The sequence below is a fragment of the Poeciliopsis prolifica genome, unplaced genomic scaffold (genome assembly GCF_027474105.1).
Source record: "Poeciliopsis prolifica strain line A6 unplaced genomic scaffold, Auburn_PproV2 SCAFFOLD003, whole genome shotgun sequence".
Taxonomy (NCBI): Eukaryota; Metazoa; Chordata; class Actinopteri; order Cyprinodontiformes; family Poeciliidae; genus Poeciliopsis; species Poeciliopsis prolifica.
The window spans coordinates 16,288,564-16,308,371 of record NW_026562378.1 but is presented as its reverse complement, the minus strand read 5'-3'; the positions used below and the strand labels follow the sequence as shown (position 1 = coordinate 16,308,371).

At 39.5% G+C, this 19,808-nt stretch overlaps 4 protein-coding genes across 7 annotated transcripts; 2 read left to right on the top strand and 2 right to left on the bottom strand.

The window, feature by feature from the left end:
- Positions 1–114: 114 nt before the first annotated feature.
- Positions 115–7,247, bottom strand: mon1bb (MON1 secretory trafficking family member Bb). Of its 2 annotated transcripts, none has more exons than XM_055023049.1 (6): positions 7,117–7,247; positions 4,998–5,092; positions 3,573–4,154; positions 2,147–2,939; positions 1,722–1,869; positions 115–1,211 (listed from the first exon to the last, which is right to left on the bottom strand). In XM_055023049.1, the coding sequence occupies exons 2-6, from the start codon at positions 5,074–5,076 to the stop codon at positions 984–986; spliced, it is 1,830 nt and encodes a 609-aa protein (XP_054879024.1). In that variant the 5' UTR covers positions 5,077–5,092; positions 7,117–7,247; the 3' UTR covers positions 115–983. The 2 variants fall into 2 exon arrangements, with proteins under 2 accessions (XP_054879024.1, XP_054879019.1); XM_055023044.1 differs by lacking the exon at positions 7,117–7,247 and adding an exon at positions 5,565–5,718.
- Positions 6,768–7,946, top strand: tcta (T cell leukemia translocation altered). The gene is made up of 3 exons (XM_055023122.1): positions 6,768–7,123; positions 7,208–7,259; positions 7,422–7,946. Exons 1-3 carry the CDS (start codon positions 6,913–6,915, stop codon positions 7,462–7,464), a joined length of 306 nt encoding a protein of 101 aa, XP_054879097.1. The 5' UTR covers positions 6,768–6,912; the 3' UTR covers positions 7,465–7,946.
- A 480-nt stretch (positions 7,947–8,426) lies between these two features.
- Positions 8,427–14,179, bottom strand: glyctk (glycerate kinase). 3 transcript variants are annotated; one of them, XM_055024822.1, is made up of 5 exons: positions 13,951–14,179; positions 12,443–12,814; positions 11,263–11,414; positions 10,818–10,993; positions 8,427–9,912 (listed from the first exon to the last, which is right to left on the bottom strand). In XM_055024822.1, exons 2-5 carry the CDS (start codon positions 12,796–12,798, stop codon positions 9,022–9,024), a joined length of 1,575 nt encoding a protein of 524 aa, XP_054880797.1. In that variant the 5' UTR covers positions 12,799–12,814; positions 13,951–14,179; the 3' UTR covers positions 8,427–9,021. The 3 variants fall into 3 exon arrangements, with proteins under 3 accessions (XP_054880797.1, XP_054880806.1, XP_054880812.1); XM_055024831.1 differs by lacking the exon at positions 13,951–14,179 and adding an exon at positions 13,252–13,330; XM_055024837.1 differs by lacking the exon at positions 13,951–14,179 and adding an exon at positions 13,211–13,299.
- An 86-nt stretch (positions 14,180–14,265) lies between these two features.
- Positions 14,266–19,446, top strand: wdr82 (WD repeat domain 82). The gene is made up of 9 exons (XM_055024861.1): positions 14,266–14,642; positions 16,459–16,556; positions 16,897–16,963; positions 17,045–17,144; positions 17,309–17,425; positions 17,576–17,731; positions 17,812–17,881; positions 18,699–18,841; positions 19,250–19,446. The coding sequence occupies exons 1-9, from the start codon at positions 14,482–14,484 to the stop codon at positions 19,277–19,279; spliced, it is 942 nt and encodes a 313-aa protein (XP_054880836.1). The 5' UTR covers positions 14,266–14,481; the 3' UTR covers positions 19,280–19,446.
- The last annotated feature ends 362 nt before the right edge of the window (positions 19,447–19,808 follow it).

Here is a 19,808-nt window from a genome sequence, read left to right as displayed (position 1 = left end):
GCTGACTACTGAAGAAATCGCCACACTAAATTTAGTTAATTTGTCATTTAAAATAAACAGCATGAAGACGTTGAGAACAACACATATAATCCCTGAAAAACACAAACACAAAAATATGTGCAATCTGAAATTTATTTCATGAAACCAAAAACATACTCTTCAGACTTTAAACGCATGAAAATTCCTCAGGAGACAAAAGTATGAAGACATCATTCATAAAGAGAAAACAGCCAATCTCTTCAGAGGAGAGATGATCTGCAGATAAACATGATGTGAAGTGAATAAACTCATCAAGTTGTCTGTATGACGATGATTCTGACTAGACACCTGGATGGTAATGCTTTGTCATCAGACTAAAATGTGTAACTTCTCTTTCAGCTGGATGTAGAAATATCAGCAGTAATGAAACCCTGCCGTTGGTTTTAAAACATAATCTGAGAATTTGTGTGTGGCCGTTCCAGTGTCATTATTCCAGTTTATGTGAATCGTAAAGCAAAAAAATAATTATTATTGCAAACTCCCCGCTTCCCAAAACATTTACAGGTGACCTACTTTTCTTGTTTGTTTTTTTTTTGATCAAACGAACTCTACGGATGTAGCTTATGATCGAACTGACATCTGAGTGATACATTCACAGCCTGTGAGGAAAAATTCTCCTTTTTTTCTGTAATAAAACAATATAAAAACTTTTTCACTTAAATATTTCTTTTTTTTTTCAATTGGGTTCTACCACAGTTCAAACTAAAACTTACTTGGCGCTTCGCCCCGACTGTCTCTAAAGGAAAGCATTGATGCAACAACATGCTCTCGCTCCCGGTGAGAGGAGAATACTAGAGACTTTTTAAATAGCCTAAAACATAGTGTTTGATTCTACTCGTCAGTTTGCGTCAAGTCCAGTACCTCTCAAAAACTGAGTTTGAAAAATACCTGCGAGTCACCATAAAAATTATTATTGAGTGAGGCAGCGGCTTCAGAGCAGAGTCCTATAGCAGAGACAGGAAGCCGTTATCTGTGGTGTCCTGCTGCTCGGATCTGCTGCTTCTTGAGCTCTTGCTGGGGTTCGGAGTGGTTGAATACTTAGGAGGGTATCTGATGAAGAGGCGGTCCTCCTCCTTTTTGATCCATCTCAGAAGCTTAGTGATGGCAGTAATTGCACAGGTCTTTGTCACTAGAGGGCTGAAGCATGTGTAGAGCTCAAATTTGCTGGTCACCTAAAACACAACACAACACGGGCTTAACTAAACATGAATATCAATGGTGGTCAGCAAGCAGCTCATTTGGATTTAAAGTGACAAGACGTCCTAAAATGGCTCATTTTGAAACAAGCTCAGAAAATCTCAAGTTTATATGAACTCATGGCCATTAATTTGGAACAACATAATGGTGCGGATGGAATAAGAAAAAGAGCAGTTTTAAATCAAATTTAAAACTGTTTCTCTTTTGAGTTATGTGCAGACAACATTGATTCAACTGTTTAATTTCAGAGCCTTTTTTGGTTGATATTAAGAAATTTCTGCACATTAATGAATATGCTAAAACAGCCCACTCATAAAATAAGCAGCAGTGAATATTGATCAAATCCCTATCAATGATAAGTGGATTATCATCTCCTTTTTTTTAGAAGTCCTAAAAATGAACCGATTGGAACGCCAGCGTCCATGAATTTCTAAAATCTGCATATATTATGCATGACTGCAGTAACTTAAAGCGCAGCTCCTCACCCAGGCCAGCAGAGTCTCCCTCTCAGCGACGTGGTAGATCAGCTTGAGGGGCCGTGAGGTGCTGTGGATGCGGCTGTGCATGTAACGATACAAATCCAGGAGACGCAATTTGTCCTCATCGCTGCTGTAGGGAGCCTCCATCTCAGGACTGCAGGCAGGTTAAACACAAAACGCTGTATGAAGCTCACAAATTATTATTAACACATATTCATAACCACATAGGTCTGTCGTAATATGTTTTTCCAGAAGTTATTGCGATAAACAATGATATTGTTGTTTTGAAAACATATTCCAGTAATATCACAACAAAGGCATAATAAGGTAAGTACACCATGATTTTATGCACAATGGCTCCAATATGCTGTAGTAAAGTACCCTGTCATTGCTACAGGATTAAAATCAAAACTACATTTCCCAACACACACCTGGTGAACTGAGTGAGCTGGCGGTAGTTGTCCGGCACGTCGAAGGGCTTGTACATGAAGTGCCTGAGGTCCGACACACCGACCTGGCTCACGCTGTACGACTGAGCTTTGGCGATGAGGCTCAGGGAGTTCTGCGCCAACATGGCCTCCTCGATCTTCCTCTTGCACTCGGCTACAGCGTAAAAAGCCTCCTTGTCCGTGGAAAGCAGCAGCAAACAAACGGTGCACTCCGGCGGGTCCAGGTAGGAGATGTAAGCATAAAAGTAACAGTCAGGGTTGAAGAGGGGCAGGCAGATTGGAGTCCAGATCTCCCCGGCCTGAAATGCAGACGAGGCTCCGATGAGGTTGAGCAGCAGGTGGACGTCAGCCGGCGCCAGCCTTGCATCCTCGATCACCGTCTTCTCCTGGACGATGGTTAGCAGCTGGTTTTTGGCGATGAGGATGGAGAAAACCAGGTTGGCGGTGATCGCTTTCTGCAGGATCTGGCTGAGAGAGTCCCTGAGAGAGGAGGCCAGAGGCAAGCAGTGCACGGCTGCCAGCAGGAAGCTCGGGTCCGAATCCACCAGGTTGAGAAGGCCGTCCAGGATCTTCTCGGATCCGGTCAGGAGTCGCCTCAGGTCGTAGTTCTTCTTGTGCTCAAAGATGCGGGATATGCTGGCCTGGGTGAGCATACTGATGATCTGGTAGTAGACGTAGAGGAGTTCTTCACGCAGCTGCTGCTCCGACTGACGACTGCTGGAGACGCACACCAGAACCAGGGGTCCTTTCTGCAGGAACACCACCGTGTGCTCCTCTGGTCGGACCGAGACAAACAAGAGGCCAAAGGGGTAAGTGTTATGAGTTTTACAGGCACATTTTATAGCATAACCAAGTCACTATCTAAACTTCAGCTGTTAAAAAAAGGCTGAATATAAATTTATGTATGACTTAGAAGAAATTTGACTTGGTAATTAAACACGTTGAAATCTGTATTTTATCTGCACAAAGTCATGTGTGCAGATGAAATTTTTAAGCAGTCGGGGCTAAAGAGGCAAAACCTGAAGCTGCTGCTGCTGCTGCAGTTGTTGCTGGGTAACCAAAGAGTGAGTGAGTTAATTTTATTTAGCTGGTTGTGAGAAGCTGAAAATCAGAATCCGAATTTATGTTATTGTCATTGTGCTAGAAAGAAACCACAACAAGATTTTAAAAAAAGCAACTCTTTGAAGGCAAGCTAATTAAATAAATAAAAATAGAAGAAGAAGACGTTGAGTGGCTAAAGTCTTTCTTCTTCCTATGTTTCCCAGAATGCTGTTCAGTTCTGGATCGGAGTTCAATGAATACTCTACATATTCAATATTGTATCATCTATTTATATTGATCTATGACGATATATATTCTTATCGATTTATAGTCCATCCCGATGTTTACCATCAGTCAATGCTCTCACCTGAATACACCGAGCGGATGATGTTATCTCCACTTTGGACAAACGACACCAGCGCCATCATGACGCCCATGGTGGAAGAAAGAGCCTCTTCGCTGCCGTATCGGGAATAAATAGGCTTTCCAGCTTCACTCAGCACAAACACGTGCTTCCTGTGTCGCCGCCAGCTGTCGGCTGTCACATCCTCGTCTCGATGAGAAATGAACGAAGGACACTCCTGGATTCCCGCCTCCAGTAACGGAGACGATCTTCCCTTCACGCCTAAACCTTGTTCCTCCAGCTTGGCCTTGGCCAGCATTGTAACAACAAACTCCCCCGAGTCGCTCTGATCGTTCTCAACACCAACATCTTCGGTCCCTCTGCCAGCTGAGTGGGCCGGCAGATTGTTCTGACAGTCTGGCGTCTCTGACTCTGTTCCCAGGTCGGAAGGAGGTTCTGCCTCCGGACCCGGATCCTCTACCGTAACATCAGACGGCTGCAGACCGGCCAGCTCGCTCCGGTTGACGCCGCCGCAAGCATTCGTTGCCACTGGATCGGGAAACATGTGGTTCCCCAAAAGACAGAGAGAAGTGGCCAGGGTGTCGGCTGCAATGAAAACAAAACTAAATTATGGAATAAGTAAAGAAAAACACAAACACCTGCGGAGGTGTGTCAGTGAGCAATAACTCAATCGCAGGATAAATTAATACAAGATCAATCATTTTAATTTGCATGATTTATTGTTTTTTTTCTCTTTTCTCTCTTTCTACCAAAAACCAGATGACAAAAGTCTTCAGTCTGGTGTTTTGATCTCAACTAGACACTTTTTGAAGGACTGTTTAGTTTACAGAGACTTCATTTTATATGTTGCTTCTGTTGTTTTGTTTATTAAGTTAGGATATTTTAAATTTCTTCCACTTTCTGTATGATAGGTCAATTAGAAATTAAGGCTTATTAATCTTTGAGAATATGTCCATTATTATGCCATTGTCATTACATTAATTGAAAATGGTCTCAAAACAAAAATATTACCAATTGTTGCAATAATCTCTGGGAAAATTGATCATCCAGCAAAAGTAGTTGACCTAATAAAATATTTGCAGGACAACTTTTAGTTCAAGTGTTTACCAAAAAGAAAGTCGTACTCCCAACCAAGAATGATACATACATTAGGAATTAAATTTATTGAATATATGCAATAAATGTTTATTTAAATCCTAATGGAGGAGATTTTATAATCGGCTACTGAAAGAAGTCAAACATAAATATTCATTTGTTCACTTAAAAACAAGATTCTTCTTCTGCAAGTTTTGGATATGACCTCAAAGCTTATGCATTAAAAACTATAAAGCTCAAATGCAACCAACACAAACCTGTAATCCTTATTTGCGTGCAAATTTGAATATGCAAAATTTGCAAAACAAATACTCAGAATGAACTCATATTTACCAGGTGGATTGTTCTCCGCTGGAGGATCAGAAATGTTCACTGCATGTGCTTCTCTGTCTGGATGGTGGTCTTCCTCCATGATACCATCCCAGTCACTATAAATAAGTAAAAGAATCCACGATTAAAGCACATCCACACTGAGCTGTGAGAGCTCATGAATGAGAGCGTTTATTCTGGAGGTCACATGATAACAGGGGAGAGAAACAGCTCCAGGACACCAGACAGACACTGGAATTCAAATCCGATTACAGCTTCAGTCGATCTAATGTTGCACACCAGCACAGCTCGAGAAAGCAAGAGGGAGCTAAGGATCATGTTGAAATAAGTTTCTCAACAGCAACCAACGTCAAATCTGCGACCACAAACACACTTAACGCAGTTAACCTCCCTGTAATGACAAATGTGTGGCGGTTAGTTGGAATGAAACTCGGCAAAGCGAGCTCTGTTGGACATGAAGCTAACAGAGCTCGCTGCTAACAAGCGACACACACAGATGAATTTCATGGCCTCGGTTTAAACGAGCTCCTCTTGAATTACACAGATAAACAAAACAACAGCAACACTTACGTTGGTAAAAGGTGAAAACGTTGCCTTTAAAGAATACAGTTGGCTACATTAAGTTTCCTCTGCAGCCCGTAGGCAAATGAGCTGTCAAGAATTAGAAGCCGAAAACAAATCTTGCTCTTACAACAGCGGACTTCCGGAATCGACGATGACGGGGTCAGCTGACCAATCAGAACGTCGGTAGGAGCCTGTCAGTCCCGCCCCCGCAGGAAACCTCAAAATCTGAGCGGTTGGTAGAAAAACACAACAGGAACGAGACAGGGCCGATTCTAGGTAAACAAGGGGTCGATGCAGAGTTTCCTGAAGGGAAACTCTGCATATCCTAACCTGTTTGCACATCGTGCATTTAAGACATGTTATAGATTTATCGAATGAGCTAACACTAAATTAGCTTATAATATCATTTATTGACTCAATATCAACTGGGCTGTTTTTTAAATATCACAATTGTATTTAGTTTGTGAAAATTGTGGTATTTCTCTGACAAAGAGCTGCTGCTCCTCCACGTGGAGGGAAGTCAGTTCAGGTGGCTCAGGTACGCCTGATGGATGGATGGATGGATGGATGGATGGATGGATGGATGGATGGATGGATGGATGGATGGATGGATAAAAGAAGAAAGTATAAAACTATTAGAATTAATGAAGAAAAATCCATAACATTGTAATTACTAATTGTGAAAGGGTTTCAAACTGTATTTAAATTACAGGTCCATCTCAATAAATTTGAGATTCATCAAAAGGTGATTAATTTCAGTGTTTCAGATAAAAAAAAAACAACTCATGAATCTATGCATCGATTCTAATTTCCAATTTGCTAAAAACTCTTGAATGGGCTCTGCTTCATAATCCTCTGAAAACTGCACTTAACTTTGTTGCTTGTGTGTGTTGTCCTTCCACTAAATCTTCCAACAAAACGCTTTAATGTTTTGATGTTAAAAATCCTTTTTTATTAGTTTTGGATTCTAACTTTTGTTTCTTTAATATTGGGCGTTTATAAGGTGTAAGCCATAATAATACAATTTTATAAATTATTTAAAATAAAATGTAATAATAAAATGCGAATATATTGGGCAAAAAAAAATTTAAATCAGAAGAAATTACAAGAAACACCTGAAATATCAACTTATGTGTAATGAATTTAAACATGCTGATATGCATTTCTTCCAATAGGTGACGGTACTGAGCTCTTACTAACGGACAGTGAGCAACAGAAGAAGAATGTCGTACGTAAACAAAGCTAACAGTGGAGGGACAGATGACGCATCCTGCCGAGCCAAAGTGATGTCTTCAAAGTGAATGGACAAGCCGCTGGCCAGCTTCTCTCGACATTAACATTATAAGCGGACAATATGGAGGAGTCGTGGGATTTTGAGTTTCTGTCCCGCGTCGCTGACAGCTGTCTGTCGTTTATTTCCGAGTTTGTGGACGACTGGCTCGCCAACGACATGAGGGTCTCCATATTCAAAATCCTGCTCAGCTGGCTGATATTTAGTCTAATTGCGATTCACTTTGCATGGAAAGTCTACGGGAACACAGTGAACGACATGTATTACCGACAAGGTGGGTGTTGTTCGTCCCGCACAGGAACACTTAGCCGTGTCAGTCCAAGCTAGTCGCGTTAGCATGCTCTGTGTTTACATCCAGGGGCTGGGCAGAACGGAGGAACGCCGGAGGCAGCTTCCCATCTGGGCGGATGGTGAGTGTCCGATGTTGGAATCATGTGGCTCACATTAATTCAAAAGATCACTGTTGTTTCCATGGAGATAGCCCGCTGTAATTAAGTTACGTTTATGTTGTATTCTTCATGTATTACATGGCTATCGTTGTTGTTGTCTGATCTTTACCTGTTATCTTGTAGGGTGAGTGAAGCTGGGGATCCTATGAAGACCCATCAAGAATGAGTACTCATCCTGAAATCAGGGCTGGATATTTTTACTTCAGACACTAAATGAACACAATCAGTCTTGATCATCTAGATACCAGCATCTATCAGTTCTGGTGTCGAACAAAGTTTGTGGCATACTTACTTTGACCACCGGTCACAGAGCAGGACACTTTTCAGCAAGAATGACTGAAATAAATCGTGTTGTCAACATGGACCACCTGTGAATTTCGTGAGCGGCAGCAGTGGTGATGTGAAACAATTGTGCTTTTGGGTTTGATACAACTGTAATATCACTTCCAAGGTCATACGCAACCAGAAACCATGGTGCAACAAATGTATTTTTGAAGTCAAAATAAAGTACAGTTTTTATTAATAAATTTGGCATTAGTTGCAGTAGTAGAGGAGCATATGCTGTGTGTAAATATTTACTATTGAAGTATCAGTTGTGGCCAGTTTTATTTATGCAATGAATAAACTATCCTATCTAAACTATTTAAATCGCTATTTGGTTGCGTTTGTTAACAACCTTCATGATTTTTACTGTCTTACATTTTTAAATTTTGTGACATGACAACACACTTCAGTTGACTTTATTAGGATTTAATTTGATTTACCAAAATAAAATAGTGCAGTTGTAAAGTGGAGGGAAGTTAGTAATAGGCAACATTGTTTTGTTGTTACTGTCAGTGCATCTGAGAAAGGGAGGGATTGTGCAGGTAACCTTTTCTACGTGTTCCCGTCTGAAAAGAGGAAAGTGGCACAAAGCGGTGAATGAATTTCCCAGACAAAGACAAATTCAGGGGCCAGAGCTGCTGCTCATTGTGCAGGCAACCTATTCAGTGTCTCCCTCTCAGTCCAATTTGTGATCTAAAGAGGAAATCACTGCCTCTGATTGTACACAGTTTGCATGCTTGGAAAGCAAAAAATTTTATGAAAATATTGTAAAACAAAATCAAATACACATTTTAATTTATGAAAAAAAATTTGATTTTATTTTTCATTTAATCTTTTGAATTAAAATAAAAATCTGTAGTCATTTCGTTTTTATTGAAGAGCAAGATGAGGTGAGAATAATATTTGATACTTTAATGTACAACCTTGCTGTCAGCTGGCACATAACATTAGAATGGTTTTACATTAAGAAGGAAAACACTGACATAAACCTGCAGTTTTGTTAAAGTTTTAAAAAATTATTTGGGGAAATGTTTATTTTGCCTAATTTTATTTCAAATTGTAGCATTGTATATCAATTATTTTCAGTTTGATCTTTAAAATACCAACATTTCCACAAACTTTATGAGATGCCCCTTTGCATCTTATGATATAATCTTTAAATATTAAATTATGTTTGGATCAGTGACTCAGGTCTTTCAGACTTTCAGTTATTTGAATAACTTCTTGGACAGCTACTCTTACTTGAGTGAGAATATGTTGTAGTAGTGCTGCTCTTGCTTGAGTACAATCTTTGGGTACTTACTCACCTCTACTTACAATGAGTGTCAAATATAAAAATAGAAAACCCTAAGAAAGACATGATGATCTACTCATGATTTTGCACTGTTCAGCCTGTGTGTTAACTAATTTTAATGGGAATAGGTGGGATAAGCAGCACATGAACATCCATGACATTAGTGCAGGTCAGGCCGGGCACCAGCAGACGCTGTCCGGCTGACAGACGGGAAAAGAAAGTGTAGGAGTCATTATCACTGAGGAAGCCGTCGATGTCTAACCCCTGGGCTTGGGATTCGTCGTACAGCCCCGCATCAGTGACGGCCCCCGCAGCCTCCGTGGGTCCGTCTTGACCATCGGTGCCGCCGCTCAGAAACACGGGCCCCTGCGGCGGGAGCTCCAGGCCTCTCAGTTCCAGTCCCACTCGGAGAGCCAGCTCCTGGTTTCGACCTCCTCGCCCTTTGCCCGTCAGCTCCACAGTGGGCTCTCCTCCAGCTAACACACATGTGGCGCCCCACCCCTCGGCTCGCCCTTCGCCCAACACCTGCATGGTTCGGCACAGGTCCCAGCTCTCCACGCCGACTTCCGGTCCGAGCCTCAGCACTTCGGCTGCGATCTCCGGAGGCGGTTCTTCCTGGGAACAGGCGAACCGGGCCAGCAGGCCGTACAGCCTGGAGACGAGCCTCACGTCGCCGCAGACTCCCGGTGAAAGGACAACAGGACGGAAACCCAGCTCTCGAACTCGCCGGCCAGCGCAGGTGAGCGCAATGGTGTTGGAGCCAATCACAGCATTGAGAGCCTCTCCAGGTGAATCCGAGTGCTTGTCATTCTCTTTCCAGCGCGGACCCTGTCTCGCAAGGACCTGCGCGACGGAAGCTGGCATGGAGCTGAGAAGTTTGTGTCGTTCAAGGATGGATAAAACCTCCTCCGGCCAAACCTCGCATGTCACTGTTGGGCCGCTTGCGATCAAATCGAGAGGGTCCCCAATCACGTCAGACAGTATGAGTGAAACCACCTTTGATGAAATGATTGGAAAATCAGAAATATGCTCTTCTTTTAAAAAGCAAACATTGTTAAAGGGGCAGTATTATGTGTTTGATACATTTTATAGCACAATGAAGTTACTATGCTACCTTCAGTTGCTATAAAAATGCACATGTCTTAAAAATAGAGGTTCAGTGATTGCAGCTTTCTTTTCGATCACAAAAAGAAAAAAAAAGCCTGACCTGCCAATTCTGATTTTGTGTAAAACTGATTTTTTTTGTCCGAATAAATGCTAAATACAGCAATAAAATTGTTAACTGCAGACACGACCTGCTGTCAGTCAAACCTCTACCAGGGGAGAGCTGAAGAGGACAGTGGTTGATTTCTAGACCTTTGCCAAGGTACATAAGATCTGTGGATAAAATCGGCTTCACATGCAAGTATCGACCGATCACCAATTTCCCAAAGCAATCAAGCCAATTTCTCGGTGCACTCCTACTTAAAAGAAATTTGACTTTGTAATTTAGTGCCTTAAAATTGGGTCTCTATCTCTATAAAAACTCCTGCGCTTTCAAAAACTCTGCCTTCAGGAAGCCATCGCAACATCGCTCCTCTCTTAACGTAGAGCAACGTTTTAACCAGCATTTCACTGAGAAGTAGCTCCTACAATGAGCTCAGCAGATGATCCACCAGGTGTTTGCTAATGGCTGATGACTAGTCTGAAGGAGCTTAGTGGTGGGGGGAACTTTGGCTCAGAGGAGTAGGAGCGAAGTCTCGAAGGCGGTGCTAGATCCACCCAGAAACAACTATGAAAGAATCAAGACAACACGTCTCCAGATATGTTTTTGGTGAGGAAATAACATTATAACATGATGTGAAACTCAAAAAAGTAGATTTTACATAATAGGGCCCCTTTAAACGACTGCTGTAACTTACCTGTGCGGGGTGAGCGTGGTGTGCAAGCCCTCCACCCTTCAACAAAGAGAGCGCTCGACGAACTTTGTTGAGCTCTTGGATGGTCGCGCCAGCAGCTGCAAGTCTGCGAGTTACATCAAGCTTCTCCTGCAGCGAGATTGGAGGTATTGGTGCTGGTAGCAGTGCAGAGCCTCCACCTAGATGGAAACAAACCCGCACATTTGGCTAATAATACGGCTGCTAAACAAGCAGATCTGTAGTCAATATTGATGAAGTTGCTTTGCGAACTGCATGTTGGTTTGTAGTGTGATTGGTTTACTTCCTTAGCATTTTCTTCCTATAACCTGGTATCACACATCTCTTCTTTCAAAAGTTTATTGAAATTTATACATTGTCTGTGTGTAAATAAATAAACAGTAAACAGGATAGAAATCAGTGGAACTCTTAATAAATCATGCGCTTTTACCTGATATTAGAACAAGCAGTAAATCTTTTTCTGTCAGTTCAGTAGCTAACTGCTTGATGCCTTCGGCCGCCTTCAGAGAATCGTCATCAGGTAGGTTGTTTTTGGCTCCTTCCATGACTTTGACCCGACTGTCTGCTTTTAGCAACAAATGACTGTGATGGATAAAAAGCATAAAATGTCATATATATCCATATTATTCGTGATATTTTAGATAGGTTTCAGAAATTAGGTAAACATTCCTTGAAATTGCTCACACTTTCTAACACAAAGTGGCAAATGATTGCAAAAGGTAAAAGTTAGCAGAACCGAAGTGATTGGACTTTTGCAATTTGTACTCCTAAACTTTGGATGAGTTTAATGTATGGAATGCTGAAACTGTCGAGACTCAAGACCCATTTATATTCATAGGCGTTTGAGTCAAACAAAAATGAATCAAACGACAAGAGTTTGAGTTTCTTTTATAATGTGAGTTTGTATATAATTTGTATTTTTGCTTTAATTAAATTTTTTCTAGTTCTTAATATTGTAATCTTACTTCAATCTATTGAATTGTACAGCAACTTGGTCAACAGTTGTTTTTATAAATAAACTGATATTAAAATAAAAAGATTGTCTTTATTCCATGATTCCTTAATTTTCAGCTCTGACCAGCCATCTCCTCCCTGATGAAAAAAATGTTGTCCCACAGCATGATGCTGTCAACGCCATGTTTCATGGTGGGAATGGTGAGTTTAGAGTCTAGTTCAGTGTTAATTTTTCATCTTTAATTTATCCTTCGTAGGCCTAAAGAGTTTTATTTTGGTTTCACCTGACCAGATCATGCATGACAAACTGCAAATGACACTTCTCATGTTTCTCCGTAATGGCCTTCTTCTTAACACTCTTCCATAAAGGTTGGCTTTGCAGATTGCACAACTGATCGCTGTCTTCATGAGCTGTGGATTCCTGCATCTCCTCCAGAGTTTCAGAGAAACTCCAGAGGCTTTCACAGAAAAGCTAGACTTATACTGAGATTTAATTACAAACAGGTGATCATTATTTATTTATTACGTTCCTGACTGGATTTAGTTGAATTGAAAATTAATTTGGTGGTTGTTACAAATAATAATAACAAAAAAATAATAAAAAACTAGCAAGACTATTTTTGTGATGCACTATGGCTCCTGCATCATTTGCTCACCTTTTTTCATGCTGTTGTAAAGTCTGCTGTATCCCATGCGGCACGCTGATGACTCCTCTAACTAGATGATCGCCCAGAATCCTCTCTACTTCTGCAGCCATTCCCAGAACCGCTTTCCCAAAGCCCACCAGGTGCATGTTGTGACTGAGTGTGAATCTGTGTCCGTCAATAACGACCGAGTCGCCGTTACGCTCTATACTCTGCCGCACTACGGTGTCCGGCTGCACAGCTTCCACTGCGGCTCTGAAGGTTTCCCGCGCTCCTGAGTCCATGGACATGTTGCAGAACATGGGGTTTCTTCTTCCCAGGAGGGCCAGAAAAGGTTGAGGCCGGAACAAGGACAGGATGCGGGCCATTGCCACCTCAGCAGGTCTGAGGAATTGATACAGCAAGATGTGTAGAGTAAGAAAAGCATGTCAAATTAGGAAGGTAAGACTTGCATAATGCTATTAAATGTCTTTCGTTTAAAACCTTACAAAAACTACATGCATACAAAGTGTTATAGTACTGTTATTTGTATAAATGTACATCAGCTTAAAATGATCGATTACTGTAAACATTGCAATGCTTCCAAAGACTTTCAGACAAATTTAAAGCAAATTTCCACAGCCAAGATGTACAACATTCTGTTTGGACTTACACAAAAAACATTTCAAATGTTTATCTGACAGTTTAGTTTAGAAAGTATAGATAAAATGCATGTACATTTACTACCTTAAATAGTTTTTTAAATGAATAAAAATTTAATATTGTGCACATTTTACAAACCAACTGTGACTCTCTTCAATTCTGGTTTTAAGTCTGCCTACTTGTCTGGATGGTTCAGGTCGATTGCAGCCTGCAGGTTCCTGTAGCAGCCTGTTGTGTGTGTTCCAGTTCAGCAGCAAAGCAAAAATCTAACCAAGCAGTGACTGGAGTTGCTTGAACTCTGTTTAATAATTAATTTAAACTAAGGGATCACTGCCCCTGTGAACATGCATTTCAGCTCTGTGTTTATCTCTTCTTTACAGGCACTGCTTAAAATTTCTACCAGACAAAAGGAGATTTAAGTGAATGTGGCTTTATTTATCCTATCTATCTTGTATCAGTCAATAGTGTAATAGGAGGTGTAATAGTGTGGGGGGTATTTTCTTAACACACTTTGGACAAATTGTTTAAAGACCAAAGGTTATCCAATGCCAAATTGTTTTCCTGAACATTACAACAACTTCCCTGTTTGTTTGTTTTTTCAGCCATCTTGTTGACTGTGTGCCATAAAAAAAGTAAAGACAAACAAGGTCCAGCTAAATATGGACTGACATCTTGTCACTCACTGACTAGATGTATTGTCAGTGAGTGTATATAATAAAGACCAGGCATACGAATATTAACAGTCAAATTAAAGGTCCCGAAAATGGTCCTCATTATGAATACACGTGTAATTAAATCTACGTATTTTTACAATTATAATTCTGAACGACCACATTATTTTTATTTGATAATGCACAAGCAACCAAAACAGTTCATACCTGGGAGTTTACATTCTGCGGGGTCAAAAGTCCTCCAGGAACTTTCTTCATCATGTGTTTATTTTGTGGCGGGAGTAAAAATTGAGAGACAGACAGAAAAAAAAATGTGTCTTTATATGTGACAGGAAGCGCTGCTAGTGAACACACAGCCTGGCAACTATTTGAGACATTTAGAACTAATGTCTAAGAACTAATGAAACTAAGAACCGTATCAAATCCTGCTGCTTGTGCTGTTTATGGCATCATTCAAATCTCGCGATAAAACATCATTTTGGGCCACTGCGCGGTCAGGTGATAATTTGTGCGTCACTGACGTGGCGAAGGCGTTACACTTTCGTCCCTCCTCTGCTGTCGACTCAAACTACCCCAGGCGGGATTTGGTTGCCGTTTTTAGGGACTTTATTTTCCCAATAGCAACTTTTTTTGCACCGCTTTTGTTTCTATATCTCCACAAATCACCGTAACTGTGACCCCTGAGTGGTTCTAAAGCGGGACGAGGGCCAGCTTCCCCTCAGACACAGACAGGCCACCATGAAGCTAACGGACAATGTGCTCCGGAGCTTTCGGGTTGCTAAAGTGTTCCGAGAAAACTCTGACAAAATTAATTGCTTCGACTTTTGCTCCAACGGAGAGGCAATCATTTCCAGCAGCGACGACGACTCCTTAGTGTTGTACGACTGCCAGGAGGGAAAGTAAGAGCGGCTCCTCTTGTTTTTTTTAATGTTAGCTTTATGCTAAGCTAAAGGCTAAGGCCTGCTGCGGTGCTTAGAGCGATGCAGCATGAAATTAAAAATAAATGAGTGCTGGTTAAAACTGGTCCACCATTAATTGTGTTTTTTTAAGTCTGTGTGCCATTCCATATTCAGTTTTATATTTATCACAAGCAAAATACTTGATGTATATTATAACTGCTAAACTAAGTGGGAGGGGATGGCTAAATTGCGCTTTAATTCCCCCTAATATTTCTGGAGTTTTTTAACAAATCGCATAATTAAGACGACAAACTGGTGCTGTAGCAAGTGAGCGTTGTATAGTTCGATCTTAAATATTTAAGGTGTTCTACCGCCATTTCTTCTTTTGGTTAAACGGGACTAGCACATTTAAAGTGGGGAAATTCAGTTGTCACTGCAGCAAGTTAAGGGTAAGCGGGAACGTGCATATTTACAGAAAGGTAATGGAAAGTTTATAACATAAGAAAAATACTTTAATAATGGTAATAATAATACACTCAGATTAACAGGAATGTGCAGCTGAGTATCTTTATTTGGAGCAGAAAATGTACATTTGCATAGATATTTGTAATAAAAAACAGACTATTTGCAGGAAGTAAAAAAAAAACTGCAAATAGGAATGTTCAAATGTGGTCAGCAATGTCATTTGAAATTAGAAAAACTGCAAATAACAGCAAACTTACAAGACTTGTTGAAGCTGTGATGTTTATAAAGTCTCCTGGAAGGAAGGATCTGCGATAACGCTTATTTGTGCACTTAAGATGCAGAACTTTCACTGAAGGAGCTCTCAATTTAATGCTGAATTGGGAGTTTTTTAATGGATATCTGTCAACCTCATTGTGACTTTAATTAGATTTAGTTGTGAATACCAACTTGTTTGTTTGGAAGGATTAAAGTTTTTGCATTTTTGTATTACAGTCACAAGTGTTATCTGATAGCCTAGACTAGGAATCGGTAACCTTTACGATCCAAAGAGCTGTTTTTACACTTAGTCCAAAATATGTCATTTGGAGATGCAAATTTTATATGAGCTCTTGAAAGAAAGACAACTTGCAATTTTTGATAAATATCTTTTATAGGAAAAATTGTAATTTCTGAAGAACAATCATTTTACTCCCTTTAGATTATTTTGAAACAAAGAAAAACATGTTTTGTTTTTTTTTTGGAAAAGAGCCTGGCTACATTTTCTTTGCGATTTTTGACATCTGGGGAATATTAGTGAAAAGAAAATTTGACAAACTTACTTTAAAAAAATCTATCTGAAAGTCAATGACTGGTATATTTAGTATCATCATGTTATGGAATTTCAGTGCAATTGTTTCATGAAAAAAACTGGAACTGCTAAAACCAGCATTTGTTTATAAATGTATATTTTAAAACATTATTTGGTTCTTTATCATTTTTAGCCAAAGTGAGTAAGAGTCCTGGAGGAAGGTCCAAAGAGGCTCCTGTGATAGAGTAACACTGAGTAGTGCATCATCGCGACCTGAAAGAAAAAGGATTTAGTGCTTTGCAAAATTATTTGCAGACATAAATCTGGAAAGTGTGGTGTGTTTTTTTTTTTTATTATTATTTTTTTTTAGTCCCCATAACTGTTAGAAATCTGAAGCATTTCAAGGTGAGCTTCAGTAAAAAGTAGCAAATATTCAAGCTTCTGACTCCAATCTGAATCTTGTAAGGTTTATAAATTATTATAGAAGTGTGCTGCTGTTTACTGCTGTTGATTAATTTCCTCTAATTTATTGTTGTTGTTTTTTTTTTATCCCATTTATGACAGACCCAAAAGAACTCTCTACAGTAAAAAGTATGGCGTGGATCTGATCAGGTATACACATGCTGCAAACACAGTGGTCTACAGTTCCAACAAAATTGATGGTACGTATTCAGAAGATGTATATTCAAATGCATGCCATTTTCATTTTAATTTCTGTTTGGTCGCACAATTAACTGCTTGAACTCTTGGCTCAGGTGATGATTTGTGTTGCGTAGCTGCTCGCCACGCTGCTCGCTGTAGCCTGAGGTAGTTGTTTGTACAGTTTGAGGGTCTGTGATTCTACCCCATACAGGAGCTAACTGTACAAGTGACTGCCTTGCCTACGGTTGAGTGCAATCTTCAGACAAGCTTCAGATTGATTTTTTTTCTTTTCAGTTATGCATGAAATAGTCGTTGATTTTGGTATGTTCGTGCCACTTATTTTGTTCTTGTATCTTTAAGACACGATCCGGTATTTGTCTCTTCATGACAACAAATATATCCGGTATTTTCCCGGACACAACAAAAGGTGAGTGCTGTGCTCGTGTTTCCGCGATTGGTTCGATGTTTCTGTGTTTTCATGTTTCCTCTTCCTGTGTGTTTTCATCAGAGTGACGTCTCTGTCCATGTCTCCTGTGGATGACACATTTATTTCCGGCTCATTAGACAAAACTATCAGATTGTGGGATCTGCGCTCACCGAACTGCCAGGTAATCATCTAGATTTACTCATTTGTTAGAAGTAGTTTGACACTTGTTCTGTGAAAATTAAACCTTCCTAACAGATTGAATTTGGAGTTTGTTTGTTCTCTGTAGACTTACTCCATGAGTTTGTAAAATGAATGCTGTATTTGCTGTTATTTTTGCATTTTTAGGGTTTGATGCACCTGCAGGGGAAGCCTGTTTGCTCATTTGATCCAGAGGGCCTCATTTTTGCAGCTGGAATAAATTCAGAGATGGTTAAACTCTATGATCTGCGCTCATTTGATAAGGTATGAAGGAGATTTGACATTTGACTAATTAAATTGATTGTTCTGAACCTGCTACCCCCGCGACCCAACCCCGGATAAAGCGGAGGAAAATGGATGGATGGATAATTAAATTGATCCAAAAAGAACTGAATCGATCTCTCTTGCCAACAGGGTCCGTTTGCAACTTTCAAGCTTCAGTACGATCGGACATGTGAGTGGACTGGACTCAAGTTTAGCAATGATGGAAAACTCATCCTTCTTTCAACCAACGGTGGGGCGCTTCGCATCTTGGACGCTTTTAAAGGGGCGGTGCTGCATTCTTTCGGGGTAAGGATGGAGTCACTGCAAAACAGAGAATAGAAATCTGGAAAAAAAACAATACTGAGGGTTTATTATTCTATCTACAGGGCTACAACAACAGTAAAGGTGTTACCTTAGAGGCTTCTTTCACTCCTGATTCTCAGTTTGTGATGATTGGTGAGTTTGGATAAGCATGTATTTATGTTACTTTATTGGTGATTTAAATTAACATTTCAGCAATAAGAACATTTGATTTATTTGGAGTAGGGATGGAAGTGTTCTCAGCTGAAGCACGTAACAGATTTCAGCTCACATGATGACACAAAATATAATTTTAACTGTTTTTTTTATCATTTGATATTATCGAAGGCTTTATTAAAATCCTACAGCTGCTCTGAGACGCACCATGTTTACAATGAAGCTTCTTTCATTGTAAACATAAAATTTAACCAATATGAACTAAAAGATGAAAATTTACTACAGGTTCCTTGATAAATGTGCCAATAGTTGCAGAAGATATGAGGTTGATTATGAAAACTAATTCTGTATTTTTAGTAGGGCTGCATCCAATAATTACTTAGTTATTGATTATTCTGATGATTGATTAGTTAGATGAAAAAGTGGCATATTCTATTTTGGATTTAACCAGTATTAGTAAAAGTACATTTTAAAATAAAAAATGTATTGCCTGCAGTGCAATAAAACAGCATTCATTTAGCATACGCTTGATATTGTTGCATTATAATAGTATGAAGAATGGCTTTGATGCAATATTTGGTAGGCTTAGGTATTTACTGTGCCATTCATAAAAATTTTGCTTGCCTATGTTGTGTTTCGGTAGAATTGTCGACTCACTGTCTGTACCTGATCCCAGTCATGTCAGAGATCATGGAGCGTAGTGATGCTGGTTAACCAGAGTTACTTTCATTATTTCAACAATCTGCTTTTTATTACTGAATGTGAATGTTTACCTCCAACATTTGATGTGTTTTAGGCTCTGAAGATGGAAAGATTCATGTGTGGAACGCTGAAAGCGGGATGAAGGTGGCACTTTTAGACGGGAAGCACACAGGACCCATTACCTGTCTGCAGTTCAATCCAAAGTTCATGACCTTTGCCAGTGCCTGCTCCAACATGGTGAGTTTGAGAAAAAGAAAACGTCTTTGTCAAGCCCCGGGCTTGACAAAGACGTTTCTTTGAGAAATAAGATTAGCTATTATATAAACTGATCAGTTATTAAAAATAGCAGGCATTAGATCATTACATGTCTGTGCATTTCTTGATTGAATTTGTCTATAAATGAGGGGCTTTTTTATGATTTTGTTTAGATTCTGTAAAAATGAAAACATGAAACAAGCAAAAAGAGAAAAACACAACTTAAAACATTAATTGAATGCTTCTTCTACTAAAACAGAATTTAAGTCCAATTTTTAATATAATATTTAAGAGATTTTCTGCCTCTTTGTGTAGAAATAAACAGTCAAATATGCAAACAGCAATGGCTGAAGAGACTTAAATGTGAATGTTATGAATTTAATCTTTCAGGCTTTCTGGCTGCCAACAATTGATGACTGAGGAGTAGGAGCAGCAGCTGACCAGCAGGGGGCAGTGTGAATGTCACAAAATCAAATTGTAAATAACCTGTTGTAGGAATAAAACATGTTTTCTTTTTTATATTTCTATTTAACATTGAATTGTTTTCCTTTGTAAAATAAACATATAGTTTTGACTTTTTTTTTAAATTGTGCCATTATTTCTTTTTGGGTCTTTGGTATTTTTTAAATTAGTGTAAAAAGGTTAAAATAACATACTTCCATGTTTTTTTAAAGCACTTGGGAAGGAAATACATTTTTTAGGTTCAAATTCTAAGTGAAGATTTGTTAATAGGATTGAATTTAATTTAAAGTTTGGTTTTCTTTGTAAGGTTAGAGCTATAGTTCTGTTGAAACCCAGTATGACCTGATTTTTATTGGAGCATAAACATCTTGCACAATCTGTTGACCATCAGAATCTTCCCATGTGGAAATATTTGAGTTAAATAAGTCAGGGATAGTTTCCTTAAAGTCACTTTGGTTACATTAACTTACCAAACACTAAATATAAT

Coding starts and splice junctions, on each gene's coding strand:
- wdr82 (XM_055024861.1), top strand. CDS start 14,482: ATGAAGCTAACGGACAATGTGCTCCGGAGCTTTCGGGTTGCTAAAGTG. Junction 16,964..17,044: donor TTTCCCGGACACAACAAAAG/GTGAGTGCTGTG, acceptor TGTTTTCATCAG/AGTGACGTCTCTGTCCATGT. Junction 17,882..18,698: donor TTCTCAGTTTGTGATGATTG/GTGAGTTTGGAT, acceptor GATGTGTTTTAG/GCTCTGAAGATGGAAAGATT.
- glyctk (XM_055024822.1), bottom strand. CDS start 12,798: ATGGCCCGCATCCTGTCCTTGTTCCGGCCTCAACCTTTTCTGGCCCTC. Junction 11,415..12,442: donor TTACAACAGCATGAAAAAAG/GTGAGCAAATGA, acceptor TATCCATCACAG/TCATTTGTTGCTAAAAGCAG. Junction 9,913..10,817: donor ACCACGCTCACCCCGCACAG/GTAAGTTACAGC, acceptor ATTTCATCAAAG/GTGGTTTCACTCATACTGTC.
- tcta (XM_055023122.1), top strand. CDS start 6,913: ATGGAGGAGTCGTGGGATTTTGAGTTTCTGTCCCGCGTCGCTGACAGC. Junction 7,124..7,207: donor CGACATGTATTACCGACAAG/GTGGGTGTTGTT, acceptor GTTTACATCCAG/GGGCTGGGCAGAACGGAGGA. Junction 7,260..7,421: donor GCTTCCCATCTGGGCGGATG/GTGAGTGTCCGA, acceptor GTTATCTTGTAG/GGTGAGTGAAGCTGGGGATC.
- mon1bb (XM_055023049.1), bottom strand. CDS start 5,076: ATGGAGGAAGACCACCATCCAGACAGAGAAGCACATGCAGTGAACATT. Junction 4,155..4,997: donor AGCGGAGAACAATCCACCTG/GTAAATATGAGT, acceptor TTTTCATTGCAG/CCGACACCCTGGCCACTTCT. Junction 2,940..3,572: donor CATCCGCTCGGTGTATTCAG/GTGAGAGCATTG, acceptor CGGTCCGACCAG/AGGAGCACACGGTGGTGTTC.